Source organism: Sceloporus undulatus, chromosome 2, assembly GCF_019175285.1.
Source record: "Sceloporus undulatus isolate JIND9_A2432 ecotype Alabama chromosome 2, SceUnd_v1.1, whole genome shotgun sequence".
Taxonomy (NCBI): Eukaryota; Metazoa; Chordata; class Lepidosauria; order Squamata; family Phrynosomatidae; genus Sceloporus; species Sceloporus undulatus.
In genome coordinates this window covers 170,298,351-170,322,806 of record NC_056523.1, presented here as the reverse complement: position 1 = coordinate 170,322,806, position 24,456 = coordinate 170,298,351, and the positions used below count along the sequence as shown (strand labels likewise).

The 24,456-nt window shown below is 43.5% G+C and overlaps 1 protein-coding gene across 8 annotated transcripts in view; it reads right to left on the bottom strand.

Moving 5' to 3' along the window:
• The window catches only part of FMNL3 (formin like 3), a 160,626-nt gene that overhangs the window by 61,370 nt on the left and 74,800 nt on the right, over nucleotides 1-24,456 (bottom strand). For 7 of the 8 annotated variants that reach the window (XM_042449794.1, XM_042449795.1, XM_042449801.1 and 4 more), the window contains exons 2-6: nucleotides 24,241-24,324; nucleotides 22,591-22,671; nucleotides 21,340-21,416; nucleotides 3,078-3,161; nucleotides 1,658-1,810 (exon numbers count right to left, since the gene is read on the bottom strand). In XM_042449794.1, coding sequence (XP_042305728.1) covers nucleotides 1,658-1,810; nucleotides 3,078-3,161; nucleotides 21,340-21,416; nucleotides 22,591-22,671; nucleotides 24,241-24,324 — 479 coding nt within the window. The remainder of the gene's footprint in view (nucleotides 1-1,657; nucleotides 1,811-3,077; nucleotides 3,162-21,339; nucleotides 21,417-22,590; nucleotides 22,672-24,240; nucleotides 24,325-24,456) is intronic. The other variant, XM_042449796.1, reaches the window with a different exon arrangement.

The window sequence follows — 24,456 nt, the reverse complement described above, 5'->3', positions numbered from 1 at the left end:
AGACAGATCATTTCAGCTTTCATCTCCTGAAACCAAAACAAAAACAAAGAAATATTTTATAAGTTTTGAAGCAAAAGAGATCTTTATTGGTGGAAAATGCACCCCAACAGGGACTAAAACCTTCATTTCCGGGGAAAGCAAAAAGGTTTGTTATCATGTATCTATAGCACTATCTAGGTACGTATGAGAGAGAGCTGAAAGGCTCAAAGACAAGACAGAGAAAAGAGAGCTCCGCTCCTAAAGAATATGTGCAAAGGATGCAAAGCTGGGGTTCCATTGGTTTTTTTTTTAAAAAAACCTCTAATTATTTCACCTATCAAAGCAAATGATTAGCCTTCAAGCTAACCTTCCTCAACCCAATGCTCTCCAGATGTGACCTTTTGGATGCAACTCAAAGAATCTTCTAGTCAGCACTACTACTGGCCAGACTGGCTGGGGAATTCTGGAAGTTTTAGTCCAACAATGGTATTTTTCCCAGCGCTTCTTAAAGGCCTTGGCTGTCCGGTGTGAGGTATCTCAAGGTCCTGTGTCAATAAGCAGTGAATTTGCTCTGAGTTTTAGTCCAGACTTTAAGGGAACTATGTAAGGGGCTGAGCCTATTTGGGGGACAGGGCTCATCACTTTGTATTGTTCTTAAAACCTTTTTAAAAACCCTAAAAACAGACAACCTAGGCTGAATCTGCACTGCTGAAATAATCCAGGTTGACACCACTTTAACTGCCATGGTTCAATGTTATGGAATTCTGGTATTTGTAATTTTATGAGATATTTAGCCTTCTCTCCCAGAGAGGTCTGGAGCCACAACAATTTACAAAAGCCCATGATTATACAGGATGGAGCCATGACAGTTAATATGGTGTCAATAGTTCTGTAATGCAGATGCAGCCTTAGAAACTAAGTTTAGAAAATCTAAAAGCTACAACCTAGAATAGATTCACACACACTCCACTGCCTTGGAAGCTGTTAGCTTCCACTGACTGTGAGGATTCCAGGCCAGGGGACCCACAGTGCTTGTCTCCTTCCACCATTATGGTAGTTTTCCAGAAAGATCTCCTGCCTAAGTGAAAAACCTCCACCTCCTCCTACTCACTCAGCCAGGGCCATGTGATACAAGAGGCCTAGTGGTCTCATTCTCCTTGGTTTCATAAAGCTGGCTGACTCTGCCCAGGCTTCTCCCTTCACCACCTTCCTTATTGGGACTAAGCAACCCTTGGGCTACTCATTTAATGGCCTTTTGTGACCACCTGCTTACCTTCACACATCAGTGCTTGATGTGTTTCTTGGAAGCCTTCCTAGCCTCAGTTTCATGCCCAGAGGCCTCTTATGTTAGCCTAGGAGTGTACATAGTTCACTACACAGTACAGATATACTTACCCAGGTCACAAGGATAGAGAAAGAGAGAACAGGAGACCCAGCAAAGACAGGCAAAAGAGAGCATGGCAAAAGGGCAAGGCCTGGAGCAGAGAGAAGACATGGCCAGCTACCTCCAGAAGAGCCTCTAGGGGGGAAGGATGGGAGTGGGGTGAAGAGATCAGCACATGGCATCCCCTGGAGGGCAGAAAGCAGGAGTTGGGGAGAAGGGTTATTACTACAACCAATGGCACATCCAAAAAGGGTACAGACTGGAAGACACAGCCAGCCAGACAGAGATACATACCGGAGAGCAGACTGACGCGCAGAGCGAGCAAGGCTGTTGGCGTAGGGAGCGGACAGGGTGCTGGGGTGCTGCAGATCCTCTATGGACCTGCTCCAGGATTTCAGCTTCTCTAGCGCTCCATCCTCGCCACTTTCCAGACCCTCAAAATCAAACCTAAAGGGCAGACACACCACACACACAGAGAAGCTTTAGAGCAGAAGCTGCACAGAGGGTTCAAGCTTTGGGTTCCCAGCAAGGGAGGGGGGACAGCTTTAGTCTCAAGCCAGCAGCATGGCACACAACAGAGACTCAAATCTTCCTACCAAAGCAGAATCTTAGCACAAAGCAACTCAGGATGGAACAAGGAGTCTAGGTGCATTTTCTTTGCCAGCACTAAGTGCTAGGCCAGCTTTACCTCTGATGTACATTGATGCACAATGAACAGTACAATCTGCACTATGCTAGACAAGATCCTCTGAACAACTAAATCTGCATAACCTGGTCTGCAGCTATGAGTGTTTGCTTACATATGGTATTTGCACTAAGGTGCATCCAGATGAGAGCTTGATTCCCAGGATATACCCCAAGAAGACCATGTGAATCCTGGATAGAGTCACTGTTTTGCGAAAGATCTCTGGACTAGTTGTGGTCAGAGTTCCTTGTTAAAAGAGGAGCTTATTGTCCAAGGGGGTACTTCATCAGAAGTAATTTCTATACTGCTTTTTGCACCTGTCATGTTTTAAAGCAACTACATTGGCTCTCAGACTATTTACAAGACCAGTTCAAACTTTGTTTTTACTATTAGTGCAAATCAGGACCGAGGTACTTTAGCAACAGCCCTCATTGCACATGAACCTCTGCCCTTGATTATTAAGATCTTCCCAGGAGTCTCTTTGCAGGGCCAACACAAAACCAAAAGACAAAGGCATAAAACATGGAAAAGAACAGAAGACAAATGGTTCTCAGGAGTGTCAAAAATTAATTAAGGTCCAACATGTTTCAGAAATCTTTAGATGCAACTGGCAACTGCAGATTTGACCATCTCCACAAAAGCTCCAAGCAGCTGAGCTGATGACTGCTGCATGAGTTGAAGAAAGGAGGTTAATCAAAAGATATGGTCACCAGCCAGAGACCTAAAATGGCAAAACACTGAAAACACCACCATCTGGACACTTCTGCTGGCCTGAGTATCTGAATGAATTTAATATCCCTTGCATAAAACGAAGTCCTAAATAAGCAACCCTAAAAAGCCATTGTAAACACAACACAGTTACAATATTTGTAAGAAGTATTATCATCATTTCGTATAAATCTCACTGACACTGTTTTACATTTATACAGCACCTACACTGTGCCCAGCACTTCATTTCTGCACAAGGATTAAACAGTGCAGAAAAGGCAAGACAATCTAGGACACTGTGGAGAAAATGTAGAAACTTACATCACTGCACATTGAGCAAAGGAAAGATAATCCACCAGCACATCCAAGCCTTTGTTTTCATCATTAAGAAACTCACGTACCCATCTGCAAAAGAAAGAACAAACATTATGCTTTATTACTCAAAGACAACAAGATTTGTACATTATCACATAACTTAGTAGATTAGCATATAACTTTGTTTACATTAAAAATAACATAGCTTTGCCTTCTGCCATCTTGCATCTCCTAGATGTGTTAGAATACAGCTTCCTTTGCCTACAGTTAACATGGCCCATCCTCCTCGCTCATGATGCCCAATGGGAATACTGGCTGGGGGTAATGGACATTTGGTCCAACTCATCTGGAGGGCACCAAATTGGCTTTTTGAGGACAATTTCCTTCTTCCAAATACTTGACGTTGTACACACTAAATCAGCCATGCAGAAAATATTGGGCTTAATTGCTCTAAGTATAATGTAACTCTCATCAACTAGAAGTGTGCACCCAACCCACATTTCATGTAACTAATTCCAGTCAATAGAGTAAATGAGAAATCCTCAAGAGCAGATCCAACAACACTACATTGCAATAGCCTTTCTAGAGTTAGGAGACATTTTGGCTAACGTTGTAATATGCATAGAATAGCACTGTGAAACAGCACAAAAAGTACAGTGGACTCACCATATTTGTGGGCTCTGGATCCACAGATTTAGCTAACCACGTATTCAAATTACACAACCCAATACTGCCCCAGGGCAGCAGTGGAGGTGGTTGGCAAGCCCCCGCCATCAGGCATTCATTGTTTGGGCTCCTCCATCTCTGGGGAACCTGTCAGCTGCTTGTGCCACAAGCGAACAAGCAGAAGCACCACACCTACCATTTTAGTTTTTGGTGGGTTTTTCGGGCTATGTGGCCATGTTCTAGAAGAGTTTATTCCTGACATTTTGCCAGCATCTGTAGCTGGCATCTTCTTTGTTTGTTTGCAAGGCAGGAGCAGGCGGCTTGCAGGCTCTCTGGAGGTGGGAGAGCCCGAAGAATGTTTGCCTGGCAGCCAGGGCTTACCACTGCTACCCTATATCATTTTATATAAGAGGACATGAACAATCACTTTTTTTTGTATCTGTGCAGTGTCCCAGAACCAACACCCTGTGGATACAGTGGGCCTACTGTAACAGGCTAAATACAAACATACAAACATGAATACACACAGATCCTATATATGTATAATTAACAAACCACTGCTGTGGTTTGGGCCTAATGAATGGAAATGTCAGTTGTTTCGTACACTCTCAAGAAATCTTCATCTGTCCAGCCTTAATTCCCAAGAAAGATCAGAATATTCTGAAGGAAGACAATAGAGGGAAGAAAAGAACAAAAGGATTCATAAAGATGGTACAGGGTAGCAGTGCATAAAATATGGTCTTCCAGATATTGTTGGACTGCAGCTACTACAGTATTAGCCATCAAAAGTAAGAGAGAGGAAAGCAAGGAGCTGAAATCCAACAATAATCAGAAGGCCATGTCTTACCCTTCCTTGTTCCAAGGGATGTAGTAGAGCAGAGATGATGGAAGTCCAGAAAGAATGTGGGGATGAAGTGGTTTTTAATCAAAGGCAGACAAGGAATCCATCAAGCTTAGTAAAAGCTCAAGATCAGAGTTTGACTAAGTTGCTTTTCTGAACAACAAGTTCCAAATCTTAGAAAGAGATGACATCCCTATCTCTCAGAGAATTAAAGTTCATATGAAATAATTCTTGTGGGGAATTTACTTGCTCCACTTTCATTTCTAGTAAACAGGTTTGGGTGTTTTTTCTTTCCCCCCAAAAAATCTAATAGCAGGGCACAGGAAAACAGCATGTACACTATGACAAGTGACTGACAATGCCTTTAAGCCACTTTTAAGGGACACTATGTGAAGGTACCCTAAAAGTGCCAGATCCCATTGATCTTGGAAGCTAAGCAGAATCATCCCTGGTTAGTATATGGATGGGGGACTGCCAACAAATACCAGGCAGGTGATTTTTTCAGGGGAAAGGAGTGGCAAAACCACCTCTGAGCATTCCTTGCCTAAGAAAATCCTATGACAAATGCATGAGGTTGCCATATATCAACAGTCAACTGGAAGGTGCGTGTGCATACACATACACACACACACGAACACATGGAGGGCAGCATTCATAATCCTCCACTCTACACAACACCGATCATGCTCAGCTCATTTAAAGGAGGACGTTCTGTCTGGAGGCTCTGTGCTTTTTGAAATAATGTCGACAAACTGGATGGGGTTCAGAGGAGACAGGAGAATATGATAAATTCAGAGAGAAGGCAGCTATGGCCCACCCAATGTGTGTTGTGGAGAGATTGCGGCATCCCCAGTTGCCATTGGCACAGCTTTATCTTTTGACAGCAGGGTAGGGAGAGTCTCCTCCCTAGACATCTGAGGGAGATGCCGCTCTATCCAGCTGTTCCTGATGCAAGCAGGGAAGGGGCATATTGTATGTATGTGCTGTCTATGGTCTGTGTCTCTCTATGTTTATATCTGTGCAAATCTGACGCATCCACCAAGTTCCCATCCATCTGTGGAGAGAATTCAAACACACCTCAAAATAGTTTAAACAATGGGGGGGGGAAGAGAGAGAGGGAGAGGGAGAGGGGGAGAGGGAGAGGGGGCGAGAGAGAGAGGAGAGAGAGAGAGAGAGAACACTTGGAAACAAGGGAGGGTTTTATCAATGGGAACTTGGTTGTTCGGCGGGTGTGTGGTTCTTTCCCAGAGCAGCTACATCTGAATGTGATTTCATCAATCTTGTGGCCCCTGAAAGTGAGCATATGCTTGTTCATTCTCTCTCTTTTTCTCTCCCTCAGTCTCTTTGGGACAGAGGAAAATTAAGCCGGCCCATTTCCTGCCTGTCTGCACTCCAGCCTCCACCCCCAGTGTGTTTCCTGTCTGAGTCCAGTGGCTGCTATTTTAGGGCCTTCAACACATTTGCTGAAGGTTAAGGGACACAGAGGTGGGAGGAGAAGCTGCCCAAGGCAAGTCTAATCCTCCCTGCAGTAGGGTATGGGGGGCAGGGGGGGGCGATGTGGGCATGCACTCACTTTGCTGCAACAAATGAGTCTGCTTTCATGCTTGCATCCTCCAGCCATAACTAAGTGGCAAAGCACATGTTTTTTCATATAAACAATCCCAAAGTAAAAAGGCTCTAGTCAGGAAGATTTCTCATCCCAAGATCTGGAGAAATATTGCTACCTAAACCAGAGATCTGGTCTCTGTTAACCTGACTGGATAAAAGGAGTATGTGTGTGTTTTCATAGAGAGCAGCAAATGTCCCCAGAACATGTGAGAATGCAGACATTGTTCTGTGTTAAAGCCCACCAAACTCACTGAATCACATTGAGCTGATCACTCAGACTGACCCATCCAGAAACTGGAACCTTACTTTAAAAAAAATGAATCTATTCTGAAGCCTTCTATAGCCAAAGAGTGGTAGGATGATGCTGGGAGACTCAGACCATCATTCTACCACTTCTTGGTTATGACAGTCTTCTGCATATCATAACAGTCTGTATTTTCAAGTTTTGAACCAGCCTCACAAGACTATTGTGGGGATAAGGTAAGGGAGGGAAAGAGCCAAGTATGCCACTTTGAGATCACTGTAGGAACTGCAAAATACTGTATAAAGATAACTAACTAATCAGTTCATCCATCCATCATAGGCTTTGGAAAAAATAAAAAAAAATCACCACCCACAGCTCAATGCAAACTATCTAACAGTCTGTCTATATTATGAGATGAGCAGGAGCAGAGGAGATGCCACTCTATGGCTGCCTGCCGAGAAAACAGAGCTACAAGATGACTCAAGCAACTGATCCATGACTCCCTGGTGTGTGCACAGGGCTGTGAAAAGTAAAGGGTGAAAAAAAAATTAAACAGCTGCTCTTAAAATCCCTGATATGCCCCTACACTGGTCTGTAGTTCTGAAATCTCTTGCAGCTCCAAAAGAATTGAGTGTGAATAGACATGGAAGTTGTTTACAGAAAAGAAAAAGCAAGTCAGAAAAACTTTTTATCAAGGGCACGTGGACTGTCTGTAGGAGATTAGGGCTTGTCTGCATGCAAGCACAACACCCTCAGCTATTTCACAAAGGAACAAAAGGACACTCTTGTATATTTGCAAGTGACACTCCTGTTCTCACCCCAAGAGACACTCCCTGAATGCTGTCTCATCTCCTGCCCACTGTTAAATCCCAGTTACGCTTTTTTTCTTTCTAAGAGGCTATACAATTCCAAGGTCATTGGCTGTCTAAGCTAAGAATGATGGGAGCTGCACTGCAACAAAGCTGGATGGCACCAGGTTGGTACTGGACAGCCTCCTCAGCAATTTTACCATCACATGCACTCCCCTGTGTCTCTGTCACTACAGTTCAACCAGACATTAACCACATATTTACGAGCTAATTTTCAAATCCTTAAGGACCAGGAATTTGTCCACTTGTTTGTTTCAAGTTAAAACTCAAATTCACAAATTGCTGAACTGGGCAACCCATACAATTATTTATACTTTTGCAGTGTGCATGTGTAACAGACACTGTGGCATGATTATTTTGTCCCTTGTATTATAATGTTTAATGCCATGTGTTTTTATATTCCTGTAAGATAGAAAGGATTTATGCTTTCAACAAACACTGCAGATGCAAACCTTTATCATTGGCTGCTGGAGCTCCTCCTGCGATTCATTAATTGCTATTATTGGCCAGAATCCCATTGGGGGTTTATGTACGCATAACCACTGCAGTTATGGCACTACACAGTGAACCCCGTACCGATCCCCTACTACTACTACTGCACTTGCTGGGCAGCAGCCACCACAATCAATGAGGGTCCATTCTCTTGTCAGCCAGGAAACACTCTGCCCTGTGATGTCTGCCACAACAGGCAGAACCAAAAACCTTTTCTGAATTCCCCCAAGCGCCAGAAATCACTCATGGAGGAGGGACTTCCAGCCAGCTGATTCCAACCTACAGGGGAACAGATACCCATTGATTACAGCAGCTGCTGCCCAGTTAGTGGGAATTAAGGGACTTTCAATGGTCCCTACGTAGCCCCTAAACATAGGTCTACACAGGGATTCATGAATACAAAAAAGTCATGAGACCATAACTCTAGTTTACACGTTCATAACTGCCACAAAGATCCCCATATATAATTTGAAGTCACTTTTAGCACTCTTATTCTTTACTGTATTTATTTTGGTAATAAGCCCTGTGTCAAAAATGAAAACAATAATAATATTGGATGTTTATGCAGAATTTCCTAATCAAACAAAGCAATTCATGTACTTTATATTTTGTTTATTCTTACCAAATCCTAAAATGTAGACTAGTATCTCAGAGATAAAGAACTACACATCCTGGCACGAAGACCCTGATCTTTAGCAACATTGTATTAGATACAGGGAGGTGGAGATAGTCCCTTAACTAAAGCTACTCAGAGACTTTGGGGCTGTACAGACCAGGCATTAAGGCCAACCTGGGGGCAGAGTCCGAGTGTGGCATCCATACGACCCACAACTCGACTCCATCCCCATGGTGGCATGATGCTGTTGTCACTCCATACAGCGTGTGGTGCCATGGCACTTCCTCTGGTGCTGTGTTTACACAATGCAGCTCCAAAGGAGCACCTTAAAGTCATAGAATCATAGAATCATAGAGTTGGAAGAGACCACAGGGGCCATCCAGTCCAACCCCCCGCCATGCAGGAAATCACAATCAAAGCATCCCCGACAGATGGCCATCCAGCCTCTGCTTGAAGACCTCCAAGGAAGGAGACTCCACGACACTCCGAGGGAGTTTGTTCCACTGTCGAACAGCCCTTACTGTCAGGAAGTTCCTCCTAATATTGAGGTGGAATCTCTTTTCCTGCAGTTTGCATCCATTGTTCCGGGTCCTAGTCTCTGGAGCAGCAGAAAACAAGCTTGCTCCCTCCTCAATATGACATCCCTTCAAATATTTAAACAGGGCTATCATATCACCTCTTAACCTTCTTTTCTCCAGGCTAAACATCCCCAGCTCCCTAAGTCGTTCCTCATAGGGCATGGTTTCCAGACCTTTCACCATTTTAGTCGCCCTCCTTTGGACACGCTCCAGTTTCTCAATGTCCTTTTTGAATTGTGGCGCCCAGAACTGGACACAATATTCCAGGTGGGGCCTGACCAGAGCAGAATAGAGTGGCACTATTACTTCCCTTGATCTAGACACTATACTTCTATTGATGCAGCCTAAAATCGCATTGGCCTTGTTAGCTGCCGCATCGCACTGTTGACTCATGTTCAACTTGTGGTCTACTTGGACTCCTAGATCCCTTTCACATGTTGTCTCCTTTAGCCAGGTGTCCCCCATCCTATATCTGTGCATTTCATTTTTTCGCCCTAAGTGCAGTACCTTACATTTCTCCCTGTTGAAGTTCATTCTGTTTGCTGTGGCCCAGCTTTCTAGTCTATTCAGGTCATTTTGAATGTTGATCCTGTCCTCTGGAGTATTAGCAATTCCTCCTAATTTGGTGTCATCTGCAAATCTGATAAGTATGCTTCCAATTCTGTCATCCAGGTCACTGATAAAAATGTTGAATAGCACTGGGCCCAGGACAGAGCCCTGTGGGACCCCACTGGTCACTTCTCTCCAGGATGAAAAGGTGCCATTGTTGAGCACCCTTTGGGTTCGTCCGGTCAACCAGTTACAAATCCACTTAACAGTTGCCTTGTCTAGCCCACATTTTACAAGCTTGTTTGCAAGAATGTCATGGGGAACTTTGTCAAAGGCCTTACTGAAATCAAGATACACTATATCCACAGCATTCCCTTCATCTACCAAGCTGGTAATTTTATCAAAGAAAGAGATTAGATTTGTCTGGCATGACTTGTTTCTCTGAAACCCATGTTGACTTTTTGTGATTATGGCATTGACTTCTAGATGTTCACAGATTCTCTGTTTAATGATCTGCTCCAGAATCTTTCCTAGTATTGATGTCAGACTAACTGGACGATAATTGTTGGGATCCTCTTTTTTCCCCTTTTTGAAGATGGGGACAACGTTTGCCCTCCTCCAGTCTGCTGGGATCTCTCCTGTTTTCCAGGAGTTTTCAAAGATTATTGCCAATGGCTCCGATATTACATTTGCCAGTTCTTTTAATACCCTTGGATGTAGCTCATCTGGTCCCGGAGACTTAAATTCGTTTAGATTAATAAGGTGTTCCTCTACTATCTCTTTACTTATTCTGTGCTGGAATTCCCCTATTCTGTCCTCTGCTCCATTATCCTCAGGTTGAGCACCCTTTGCCTTTTCTGAGAAGACGGAGGCAAAGAAAGTGTTGAGTAATTCTGCCTTTTCTCTGTCCTCTGTTAGCATTTTGCCATCTTCTGCACGCAGTGACCCTACTGTTTCCTTCTTCTTCCTTTTGCTGCGGACATATCCAAAAAAAGCCCTTTTTGTTGTTCTTAACCTCTCTAGCAAGCCTGAGTTCATTCTGCGCTTTAGCTTTTCTGACCTTATCTCTACACATGCTAGCTATTTGTTTGAATTCCTCTTTGGTGATTTCCCCCTTTTTCCATTTCTTATACATGTTCCGTTTAAAATTTAGTTGAGCTGAAAGTTCCTTGGTCATCCATCCTGGGTTCTTGCAACACCTCCCATTTTTCTTTCTCACTGGAACTGTTTTAATTTGTGCCTTAGTATCTCCTTTTTTAGAAACTCCCATCCATCTTGAACTCCCTTCTCTTTTAGTATTCCTGACCATGGGATCGCCCCCAGTATTTCTCTAAGTTTACTGAAATCCGCTCTCCTAAAGTCTAGGATGCGTGTCTGACTATGCCTGGCTTCTCCTTTCCACTGTATAACAAACTCCAGGAGAACATGGTCACTTCCACCTAAGGATCCCACCACTTGCACCCCATTAACTAAGTCATCCTTGTTGGTTAGAATCAGATCTAAAATAGCTGATCCCCTTGTTGCGTCTTCCACCTTTTGGACCATGAAATTGTCTCCAAGGCAAGTGAGGAATTTACTAGACCTTGAGGATTTTGCTGAGTTTGACTTCCAACAAATATCAGTGTAGTTGAAGTCACCCATCACTACTACATCTCTCCTTTCTGAGTGTGTGGTCATCTGTTCTAGAAAGGCACCATCCAATTCCTCCGTCTGACTTGGGGGTCTGTAGTAGACTCCCACCATAACATCCTTGTTGTTTCCCTGCCCTTTAATTTTTATCCAGATGCTCTCCACCTGGCTTCCAGGATTGATGTCCTGGATCTCTTCACTGGTGTAAATGTCCCTGACATATAGGGCTATTCCTCCTCCTTTTCTATTTGGCCTGTTTCTTTTGAAAAGGTTATACCCCCCTATTTCCACATTCCAATCATGAGACTCATCCCACCAGGTTTCAGTGATGCCTATTATATCATATTTGCTTTGTTGTACTAGGAGTTGAAATTCATCTTGCTTATTTCCCATGCTCTGTGCATTAGTGTAGAGGCATCTAAGACCATGTGTTCCCTTTCCTTGCTGCCTGTCCAAGTTCTTTTTCTTCCCACTGTTGGGCCCTTGCACTGTTTGTCTTATTCCCTCTCTGTCAGTTTGACTATCTTCTCCAGCCTTTTTGCCTTCCAGAATACTGTCTCCCTCCCCCACATAACTCAGTTTAAAGCCCTCCTGATCAAATTCTTGAGGCTATTGGCAAAAATGTAGGGTTGCCATAATTGTCCACTTTTACCAGGGACAAAATGTGGAACAAATTCAAGACCAAACTGTAGGACAACTGCAGGACAAAACTCAGCCCAAAATGTAGGACATTGAAGAAAAATGGTGGACCTTAAATGTCCTACATTTTGAGCTGAGTTTTGTCCTGCAGTTGCCCTACAGTTTGGTCTTGAATTTGTCCTACATTTGCCCTGGTAAAAGTGGACAATTATGGCAGCCCTAGAAACCCATCCCTTGCCAGAAGTCCCTCCTCATGGAACCGCAGCCCATGGTCCAAGAATCCAAATCGTTCTTGGCGGCACCATCTACGGAGCCAGTTATTTACATCCGCTATTTTCTTCTCCCTTCCTGTACCATGCCCTTCGACTGGGAGAAGAGAGGAGATGACAACCTGTGCATCCACCTCTTTCAACTTCCTACCCAAAGCCTCATAATCCCTTATGATATTCTGAAGGCTATGCCTTGCAGTATCATTGGTTCCCACATGAACCAAAAGAAAGGGGTAATGGTCAGTGGGCTTGACCAGTCTTGTCAGCCTCTCTGTCACATCACGGATCTTTGCCCCAGGGAGACAGCACACTTCCCGAGACATCTTGTCAGGCCCACAAACCACTGGTTCAGTGCCTCTCAGCAAAGAGTCCCCGATGACCACCACACGCCTCCTTCGAGGCTTAGTAGCGGCCGTTCCCTTTGGTGGAGCTCTCTGGGTCCCCTGCTCTGTCCCTGAGGTTTGTCCCTGCTGTTGTTCCTCATCATCTTTGATAGTAGAGAGAGATTGAAATCGATTCTGTAGCTGTAAGCTTACAGAATGTTCCCTGGTTTCCCTACTTCTGTGTGTGACCTTCCTCCAACTATCTACTTCTGTCATGCCACGGCGGCTATCACACCCTTTTTGTGTTTTCTTGTGGCTCCTTTTGTGCCCTGAAAAGGTCAGACCGGGACCGTGGCGTGCAGTTGCTGCAGCCCTGATCTGGCTGGAAAAGGGGCAGCTGGTTTGCACAGCCCCTAAGCTACATATGTTCCTAAACCACAATTATTCCCTCTTTAACCAGTGCTACTATTCTAGAATGTGTTCCCATGGAAGCAATCTATTTTTGCCTAGCCTTAACTCCTGCCTTTCCATCAGCAATGTGGGAATAATAATACTGAACCACCTTAGAGGGTCGTTTTTGCAATAATGGGTCTACAACATTTCTGATCGATTTTTGACGGCCATATAAACAGGGCTGAAAATATTTGATTCCTTTAATGTGGCAACTTAGAGCTGCTTTTGGAACTGAAGAAATGCATGTCAAAGATCATTATTAAAATAAAATTAATCTGCAGCACTATGTAAAACACAACCTTCTCTTTCTCTCTTGACCCAAACTGCTGCAAATTCCAGTAGCCATATTTCCCACACATGTCGTATTCTACAGAGGTATCTGTAGAAACCTTGTTTTGAAGCACTCCATTTGAAAGATTGTATTATCAAAACTTCATTCTAGAGTCCAAAATATACTGCAGAAATAATCCAGTTTGAGATCATTTTAACTTGGCTCAGCGCTAGGGAGTTCTGGGAATTGTAGTTTAATTCTGTGGCACCAAAGCTCTCTGACAGAGAAGGCTAAATGTCTTGCAGAATTACTGTTCCCAGAATTCCCTAGCACTGAGCCAGGGAAGTTAAAGTGGTCTCAAACTGGATTATTTCTGCAGTGTATTTTGGACCAAAGATAAGGAACCACACTAGACTGATGACGTGGGGCCTTAAGTTTGCCTATTAGCAATGAACACCTGAACAGTTCATCAAACAGGTAGACCAGTGCCCCGGGGTCCATTCACACTACAGAATTATAGCACTATGGTTCCATTTTGACTGCCATGGTTCCATCCTATAGAAACCCAGGATTGACAATTGAGGGAGTGGCATTTGAAATCCACAGCCATAGAATTCTCCTCTGGTACCTCTGACCAAACTGCCAATCCCAGGACTCCATAGGAGGCAGTAATGACAGTCAAAGTAGAATCATAGTGTTATAATTGTGTAATTGCAATGGACTCCACAGTCTTTCCTACTCTGGTACACTGTGGAGTTGTTGTTATTTCTTTAATTCAAATTACAATATTTAGTTCCAACTTTTCATAAATGTATACATGCCCATTTATCAGAGTAATTTTCAAACCAGAAATATTATTTAAAAATTGCTTAAATATACTGTACCTGCTGTGTACAGGAGAGAAATGATATGCAAATAAACACAAACCTGTGTCTTGCTATTACAAAATCACAGTTTGTAAAGAACTGCAAACACTTTAAAAGAAATAATCCAAAATAATAATGTACGCAGAATGATCCTCACTCTCTTGCCATGTTAGAATGTCTTGTACTATGGCCTGCCTCTTTTAAGATGACTTTGGCCCGTTCCGCACGGGCAAAAAGTACGTGCTCAGCACGTACTCGGGTTAGAACCCTAGTACGCACCGAGCACGTACAAAATGGCGCGCCCATTCTACATGGGCGCCACCATCTTGACGTAGCGGACGCTTAGCGTCCGCATGTCTCAGCACCATTATCACGCTGCAAGTGCGCCACTGGCGCTTTGCGGTGTCATAATGGTGCCGCAAAAAGAAGCCACTTTTTGCTGTGCGGAGCAGTCACGCGGTTTGGCCGCTGAGGCTGCTCTGCGCAGCAAATGAAGACGCCGGCAGACCACCCTTTTGGGCGGTCTGGAAAGCGCCAATGATAAGTCCTTTGCTAAGAAAAAGGAGAAGGTCATGACTTCTAAATTATACAGGTTGAGTATTCCTTTTCTGGAATTCCAAAATCAAAAATTCTCCACATGGGTGTCTGAGAAAGTGACACCTTTGCTTTCTGATGGTTCAGTGTACAAAAACTTTGTTTCATGCACAAAATTATTAAAAGTAAAAAATTACCTTCAGGCTATGTTTTTAACATATATACAAAAACATCCATGAATTTCATATTTAAACTTGAGTCTCATCTCCCAGATATCTCATTATGTATATGCAAATATTCAAACACCCACCCCCCCCAATCCAAAACACTTCTGATCCCAACCATTTTGGATAAGGGAGACTCAACCTAAACAACCAAATATCAGAAGACATATTACAGACCATATTAAAAATATCCTGTCCAGTCCCTCCTGCCGCCAATAAAATGAATGTTCAACTTTCCCAGCAGCGGGGGCTTGAAGTGGGGCTCCATTTTGATGCACAACTGATGTGCCCAGATAACTGGTTTGGGTGTGTTTTATTAAAGAGATTCCACAAGGGCAGTATCATTAACCAGAGTGAGGCAACTGCCTCAGGCTGTGGATTTTGTTTATCATAGAAAAGCAACAAATCATTAGTTATTAACTTGATATTAATGTGTTTTTTTTTTTTTTACTGCCAGTGATAAGGAAGTGTGCTTATGGGATTTCTGCCTCATTCTTGCCAAAATAACTGTCCTAGCTTAGGGTGTGATGCAGTTGAAGGGAGGATGGTTCTCGTTCACTTCTGGCAACAAAATGTGTTGGACTCACCCTGTTACTCTTTGTCTTTGTGGGCCACTAAAACCTTAGCCCTTTCTGTTCTCAGTGCCATTGACTGTTATAATCCAGATGGCCAATACCCTGTGACTTTGTGAGAGAATTAGTGCTGACAGAGTGAAAATTGGAAATGACTCCTGTATCTTTAATGGCTGTATAGAAAAAGAAATTTCAGCAGGTGCTACTTGTTATCTGGTTTTCTGACAAGTAGTAGTGGTGAAATTCCCTCTTCAACACCACCATTAAAGGTACAGAAATCAGTTTTTACTCTGGCAACCCTATTTGGGAATGGTAAATTTTGATATAGGGAAGCCTTTGGAACAGATAAGCTTATTGTGGTCTCTTCTGGCACTGTACCTTTATGATTCTGCACCTCAAACCCCCCCTCCCCCGTCCTGATCCACCTTAAGTCCAAATGATATTCCAGAACAATCCTACTTGTACGCACACAGTCCTCCAGCCTAGCATTTGGCATCCAGCCGTGCCTCTTTGTTCCTGATTTTCACCTACAGATTACTGTTTCTTCATTGCTCAGCCCTAGTCCACAGGTCTTGCTGACTAAGCACCACTCCCTGTGTCAGACCCAGCCATCCTGAGGAACTCCCGCCCAGCAGTGACCGGAAACCAAGGACAGGAACAGTTTGGCTTCCTGCTCTTGTTGCTATTTCCCTTCCAGCTGGAGCCAAGGCAGGTGGTGAGAGGGACACATTTCCCAGCTCACAAGAAAAGTCATAGTAAGCTTGTGAAGGCTAGGTGCCTCTCAGGAAGGCTGCAGTTCAAGGAGCAGAAACAAATAAGACTCTCCTTGCTCAAAGATCACTTCTGGGTTAGAAATCGCAAACCAGGCCATAATCTATGTCCACAAACTCCTGCCAAAAAGTGAAAGACCTCTTCATATTCAAAGTTGAGTGCCCAGATATTGTTCGACTTCAGCTCCCAGAATCCCTAGTCAGCATGGCCAATAGTCATGGATTCTGGGAAGGCAAAGTCCAACAATATTTGGACAATGAAAGGCTGAGAACCACTGGCTTCTAGTCAGGACAGGACATGTTAAGTTCAGCTTTCTTCTCTCTGGCAAATTATACTGATGGGTATGATCCCTTGGCAAAACCATGTTCCTCTTTGGTTTCTTTTTTTCTTTACTAGACTATCTGAAGAAAGGCTGACCCTATCAGCTGCTCGAGGTAGCATATTTAGGGTATAATGAAAAATCCTCTAATAGTTTCTGACTTCACTATTGTACTTTTCTTGCCAGAGATGGAGAGAGGGGTCCAAAATAGCTGCTTTGGGGCACTCTGCACATTGTCATTGGAAGGGACATAAATTGTTGTCGCACCTCAAGCAACAAAACCGTATCGCAATGGGTCTGATTTTCTGCTTCTGTTTGTACTAATCCATAAAGATTGCCTGAATGCTAAGAACCATGTTGGATTAGATTCACCTCTCCAAGCATCCATTTTGTCTTTGTCCTTGGGCCTATCTACAAGATTTGTTCAGAGTGGGATTGCTTTTGCCTTCTTCTGGCCAAGTGTGACTTGCCCAAGGTCACCCAGTGGGTTTCCATGGCTGAGCAGGGATCTGAACCCTTTTCTCCCAGTATCCTAGTCCAGCACTCAAATCACAACACAACATTGGCTCCCTATCTGGCATATCAAATATCTCCATTAAATCACAAATCTCCCTTTTCTTTTTTTTACTCCATCCACAAAAAGGTAAACTGCTATTGAATATGGAGATTCCATATAGCCAGCATGACTAGTAGCCATGAACATGCCTATCATTCTTTTTAAGCCATCTAAGTTAGTGTCCATGACCACACATCATGGCAGCCAATTACAGAAATGTGCTTATGCCTGAATACTATAGAAGGGGGGGAGGGAGAAATCCACTCCTTCTACCACCATTTAGTTCCACTCTGAATCTACTCTTTATTTATTAACTGAAATTTATACAGTCTCTATTTGGATTAATCACTTTGCCTGTGTCTACTGCTGAATTGTAGGGACACTGAGAAACCTGAGCTCATTCACCCCCACGAAAAAGTGCTACAGAGGACAGAAGAAGACAGACACAACCAGATCAATCAGGTCAAGCTGGGAAATATGTCCTTCATTTCATTCACTCTGCAGGTGCAACACACATGGCTTTTTCCATTTAAATTTGTGCACTTTAAAGTTTCAGCGACTAACTGCTAGCTGACTTGTGGCATTTGTCTACCACTTCTCAACATGCTAGGGCCCCTGAGGTGATGGATCATAGATAAACATAGAATGGAATTCAACCTTCCCAATGAATTGAATGGGAGTTTAAAATGTTTAATCTTAGCAGATTATGCCAAATCTGCAGTTTATATAAAGGCGTTTATCAGACGAGCTCAGATCTGGGGGTTTTGCGGATTGGATCATTTGCATTGACGTGATAACGAAAATGTATTTTCATACCTGGTTGCTGTTCTGTTGCCCTTCCGAATTGAAGGAAGTTACGTGATGCGGATTCGGGCAAAGTGGAGTGAGTGCAAATTGTATTCCCACACCGGTGCATACCATGGGGATTCAACTATTCGAATTGGGACCCTTGCACATGCTCAGTGGGGCCCTGAAGGCATCCTGAACCTTTGCACTTCCGGGGTGAAGAAGGGAGCCTGGCTCCACTTTCATGTGAATGCTAGCCTCACCTGAATGACAGCTCCCCCTTTTTTCTTCCTCCCTTCTAGTTTCCCATCCCTGGCAGCCAAATTCAAAGGGTCCTCCGTGTCAGAGCCCCGATCCAATTCCTCCACATCTATATCTATCCCAGTGGTCCCCAAACTGTGCCCTTTAAAGGATCTTGGACTTCTGGTCCCCAGAAGCCTCAGCCATGTTGGCCAATAGCCTGGGATTCTGGGAGCTGAAGTCCAAAAGCCCTTAAAGAGCTATATCTATATCTATATATATATCCACATCCATCCTCCTGTCATTCAGTTGCCTTCTCTTAGGTTGCATCCACACTGGGGAGATAATCCAGTTTAACTCCAGTTTAACTGTCCTGGCTCAGTGCTATGGAATTCTGGGAACTGTAGTGTCCAGAGACATTGAGCCTTCTCTGCCAGAGAGTTCTGGTGCCTCAGCCAACTAGTAACCTAAATTATTATTATTATTATTATTATTATTGGCAAAAATGTGCATATTCTTGGCAATAGATAGATAGATAGATAGATAGATAGATAGATGGTGAGCAGGAGCAAGGGTCAATTCAGGGCGGGGGGGGGGCAGAGCAAGACAAGCCTCTCCTATCCATCAAGGACCTTTTCCGTTTGATTTTTTTAAAATTATTTTTCTCCGTCTATGCGCATATTCTTTCCTTTGGAATGACTGCTGGATTGCGAATGAATGTTACCAATCGAATGTAATGTTGCAACTTGGCAAATTGATACAGCTTTTGCTACTGTCTCTAAGGAACTTGGCTGCCAGGGATATGTTTGTGTATGTGTGTGTGCATGTATGAGATAGATGCGGAGATTGGCAGGAGGATAGATGTACATGAGGATGAAATGGATGGGGTTCTGACACAAGATCCCTTTGAACTTGGCTGCCAGAGATATGTGTGTGTGAGAGAGAGAGAGGCAGAGAGGGAGAAAGGCGCTGATAGCCTGGCTGCTCTGCCAAAGTTGCATCAGGGAAGAGGGGGGAAGCAGAGAGAGAGCTCCAATGGAGCCCGGTTGCCCTGAAAGCAAAAAGAGCCACCGGAAGTAAATGGGGCAAATTGCAGCAGGGCATCATGGGAAATTTGCAACCTGGGGGTCTTCCGATCGTGTTCAGGATTGGGATTCCACACCAGACCAATTCGCAGTGAGATTGAACAGAGCCCCAATGCGAATTGCGTCAATCTAATTATTTAGCGAACTCACCAAATCACGCCAAAATGAGGAGCCAGTAAGGATTCAGTTCGCAAGTCTCGCAGAAGGGGCTCACATGTAAAGCAACCAGGTATGAAAATACATTCTCGTTATCATGTCAATGCGAATGGCCCAATCCGCAAAAGCCCCAGATCTGAGCCGAAGAAACCTCGTCTGATAAACGCCAAAGACTGAAGCCTGTTGTTCTGTTGCCAGCGTGGTTTATTAACTCGCTGATTTATTCATTCTATTTCTATATCGCTATCACTGCTGATATCTAACAATACCTCAAAGCAATAGTAGTTAGGCAGAATATAGGGCTGGGACCTGGGAGATCTAGTTTTTAGTCCCAACAGAAGTAAAAGGAAATGGAAATATTCAATAAATCAATTGCAAAAGAGAGAGAAAATCTTGGGATGTATAAAAGATTTTAGTTCTCAAATTAGCCCAACATGGCGAGGAAATATTTGTATTGCCTTCCTTAGGGGAAAACAATTTGAAAATCAACCTACCGACATTTTTTAAAAAGTGTTTTCAATGCTTATGCCTGGCTACCAACAGAGCCATGAAACTTATTAGGTGGCCCTGGCCCAGTCACTCTTTCTTAGCCTAACCTATCTCACAGGGCTGTAATGAGAATACAGTAGACATGTTGTGGAGGACAACAGCCATGCTCATTTGCCTCGAGCTCATTGAGGAAAAGACAGAAAATGTTTTTTTTTAAAAAAACAAACAGCCTTTCATGATCACATTTCAAAAAAGACCCACAAGATCGTCACTACATATATCTATGTCGCACAAGCAGAAACACTACAGTATTGGGGCAACTTAAGTTTTAAGCTCTCCTCAGAACAGTGTTTTCATGCCTAAATATTAGTGAGAACAAAGAAGGAGGTTCCTCTTATCCCTGCAGATGGCAAATAATGAGCCATGGGTTGAAGTGGTCGCTCATTCCTTTGGCTTCAGAATGGAGATGAAGCCTCATACCCTAACATCCCTCTCAGTTTTATAGTCCTCTTTCTCCGGACATTCAGTAAAAAGAAAGCAGCCTGACCATGTTAGCATGAATTGATGAGGTACAAGACAGCCTGTGTAATTCCAAAAGTACAATAGGAGGCCCCACTCATTAACCATTAAGTCATTTTAAAAAAAACCTTTTAATTGTGAGCATGTGATTTCTGACAAAATGTCTCAGCAAGCCATGGTTGAGTCTGCCATTAGACGATAGTCCTGGAATCTGATGAATGGGGGAAACGCCAGTTTGGAGAAGTTACAATGCTGATGAATCTTGATACAGACTCTGTATTCTTGATACAGATTCTGTATTCTTGATAAGGCTCACAACTTCCTTCTAACTAGTTCCAGGCAAAAATTGAGAATTTGTGTAAAGGTTGTCTTATCATTTTAATCACCCAATAAGGGATTTCTGTCTATCCCACTCGTCTGTCTGTCTATCTGTCGGTCCATCCTTCCTTCGCTCTATCATAGCTGTGAAATCAATTCCTAATAAGGACATACTGTATGGAATGTTTACTGCTTCTAACTTCCATCCTCAACACATATGTATATAAATTGTCTCTCCCAAGCCAGTAATGCCCTTCAGATATCTGCAACTAAAAATCTCATCAAAGCCTCAGTAAGAATGGTCCATGGTTAAAAACCAAGGGAGATACAGTCCAAAAAATTTAGATGTCACTGAGATGAGAAAGGCTGGATGGAATGTCCCCTGATGAGCTTCATAAATTATACACAGAATGACTGTAGTAACAGGTTGCTTGATCTGCATATGCATATATACATCATACACATTGTTTACCTCTTTAGATTTGCATGTTTTGTTTGGCACATATTCCTTCTATGCCTGGGTCCCAGGCAACAGCTCTGGTGGTTTTCATGTCAGCGGGGCTGTTTAGTCTCTTGGAGAATTCAGCCCCTTAGATGGATTCACTGCCCCCAGCATGGAAACCATTGGCCTCCACTGAATTCAAAACATATGAGGACAAAACATTACAGCCACACTGGTTCAGTATAATGAACACAATGATGCACATTAGAGTGGCACTGGCTCAGAAGATATTTGAATATCACATGTGACATACATGACAAACATGCTAGCCACCCATGACTTACCCAATGTGGTTGGTCCTTAGAGAGATCTCCAGCTCCCTCAGTACTTTGGTGGATTCCTGTACTCTTCGACGGAACTTCTGTAAAAGTGACAGCCACACTTGACTGATAGGATAAGTCCCTGTTAACTTTTTCCTCCACAACCTTCAGAATTAGGCTAAATGCATCCAAAATTTACCCTGTACTTCTTATCATCTGATCTTCTTCTTTTATTTCCCTACCTCCCTTATTCTTTAGAAGAAGAATATTACTCAGGGCCACTGGCCCTACCATTCACAACAGCCTGCATGGACCACAAATGGCCAGTACACCAGGCCCTATAAAATTGTGCTCAGGGTAAGTAACTTGTTTCATTGGGAAGGACCCCACCTGGGTCAGAACCTCATTGTCTTTGCCTAAATGGCTTCCTCCTGGAGCTCTTGCCTATCTGGAACTACATGACATGCCTCTGGCCCTTCTGACCCTTTGGTTTATCTTCTCAGAACTTGATCTCCTCAACCTGGATGATCCTACTTGCTGTTGGACCCACAGGACTGGTATCTGGCTCCCCTGCAGACCCTGAACTCTGTTGGGCCTTCACTTGAAGCCAAACCTACACGTCCTTTTCCAGTGCCATTGGATTACTACCCAGAGCTTACAAAAATTATTTTTGGACTAGAGTTCTGAAAATTCCCCAACAAGTATTGGCACTGACCATGTGGACTGGGAAACCAAGTTGTAGTCCAAAAGAAGGAATTTTCCTAAATTCTGTTGCTGCCTGCTCTTCTACCCAACTGCTGATTTGCAGAGACCACAAAGAAGTAGGATGTATTGTGTACATCCCTACACACATTAGGCTGGTGCTCTGACATTGATTTATGACAACCATGGACATTTTCACATAAAACAATTACAGTATAGCATTATGATTCCACTTTAACTGCCATGGCAACATCCTGGGGGATCCTGTGGGCGTTGTAGTTTGGTCAGAGGCGCTCCCTGGCTGAGGATTCCAATGGCTCCTCCCTCAATGAAACATCCCAGGATTCCATGGGATGTTGTCATGGCACTTAGAGTGGAATCACAGCACTATAACCGAGTAGAGTGTGGATCAGAACCTGCCCTGCTTGGTCTTGGAGGATATCTCTCTGTCACAGTACATGCTTAATTGTGCTGAGAGATGAGGCAGACCGCTTCTTATTTGGGGGCCCTCTATTCCAACTCCACATAACACCTTCCACATTTTCTAAAAATAAATGTCTCTAAGGGTCTTACCTTCCGTGTGACTCCTGGGTCAAGAAAACTCTTCAGTTTCTGGATGTATGTGTGAGGTGGGTTCTTCACCTGAAATCTTTCCTGTTTTAAGTTGGGAGGGAAAGGGAGAAAAAAGAACAGTGCGTGGGTAGTTTGGCAGGAGGCCCAAGAATGCTTGTGAAAGCAAGAAGTCTTTGAAAGCACTTTAGGATGAGTATGGCCTAGGTCACTGCAGTTTAGGTCACTGCAGTTTAAAGGTCACCATTACTGATTTATTAACATAGTAAGTCTTTCAGCTTCTCTCTCTTTCCCCCTCCTCCTCCCCCCTGTGAGCCCTGACTTCCACCAAATGTCTGTCTGGTGATTTGTTCTTCCTAGTAATCTGAATCCCAGATGCTCCTTTATGTCTGTATCTCTAACAAGCTTGAAAGCAAAATGATTTCCATTCTCCACCCAGATACATTCCGCTCCGCTGCTGCTTTCAAGGTTGTTCCCACTATCCATATGCTAGAAGCATCTCTGTCTTTCATTTTAAAGTTGCCCACTTACTTGAAAGTAAGCCCTATCCTACACAGATGCATTTCTAAGAAAATATGCACAAAATCAGACTACTCTCCACCCCCCAAAAAACCTACCCATGTTTCTGACGTACCTACCCCTTCTTTTGCCTGGGTAACCAGAGATTGAGGAAATGAATATTGCATGATTCCCGTATGCTGTCCTGAATGGGTTCATGGATCTTGGACATCTAGTTCACAACTCCTAAGAGGTTTACTATGCCTCTTAGATCAGTTGAAGGCAAAGTGCGCCACTGCAGAAGTTGTTGGACTGCATTCCGCATCAGCCATAGACAGAATAGCCAATGATGAGGAATGCTAGGAACTGCAGTCTAGCAAAATATGGAGAGGGACATATATTTTGCCTCTGTTTTGGAATGAGAGCGCTTCATACATACAGTGGATCTTTCCTATAGAGAATGGATGCAGAACCTTTGGCTCTGCAGATGTTTTGAACTCCCATCAGCCCCTTCCACCATAATCTAAAGATTGCGGGGGTTGTAGTCTGAAATATCTAGTGTTATTCAACAGGGATGGGAATGGTGCAGTGCACCAGATGTTAGACTGCAAATCCGTTGCTATGCAGCCAATGGTAAGAATGTTGGGAGTTGTAGTCCATAATCCTATGCAGTCCAATATCGTGTGGAAGGTCAAATGATTCCTACCCTTGCTATAGAGACACAAAGAAGTATATGGTAATGCTAAACCTATTTCACCACTCTTAGAATTGTACCTACCTTGCCGTATCCACATGATGCCTACTGGAATATCAATAAAGAAGACCAGAATTATCTCAGTTTAAAAAAATAAAACAAATGTTTTCTCTCTGCAACTCAAGACCTATGGGCCAGATACTGATGTTCTTTCTGTTAATCATGTGGCTGAGATACCAATCCCACAAAGCCAAAGAATCTGGCAGCCCAATATAAACAATTCATTATGATAAGGGGATGTGGCCTGCTCTTTGAAAGGAAGTCAAGAATCCAGTGATCAAGGAGAAGTGATGTTGTTTCTGGCCATTCCTCCATCATAGGCCCATCAGCAATGATATGCAATGTAGATTTCCTGCCATGGAGGGGTCTCTCATTTTTCCACCTCCCCCCACCCCACTTACCTGGTCACAAATAAGGTCCCATTTCTTCTCATTGTCATATTGCCGCAGGAGACGGGCTTTATCAGGAGGGAGATTCATGGAGCTCTGAGGAGAAAAACAGAGGAAAAGTTAACAGGGTTGGGCTTATCAAACTGCTGTCCACACAACACTACTTTGCAAAGCTTCATAAGGTTATTTTTTGGACCACAACTTCCAAATTCTGCCAGCCACTGGCCA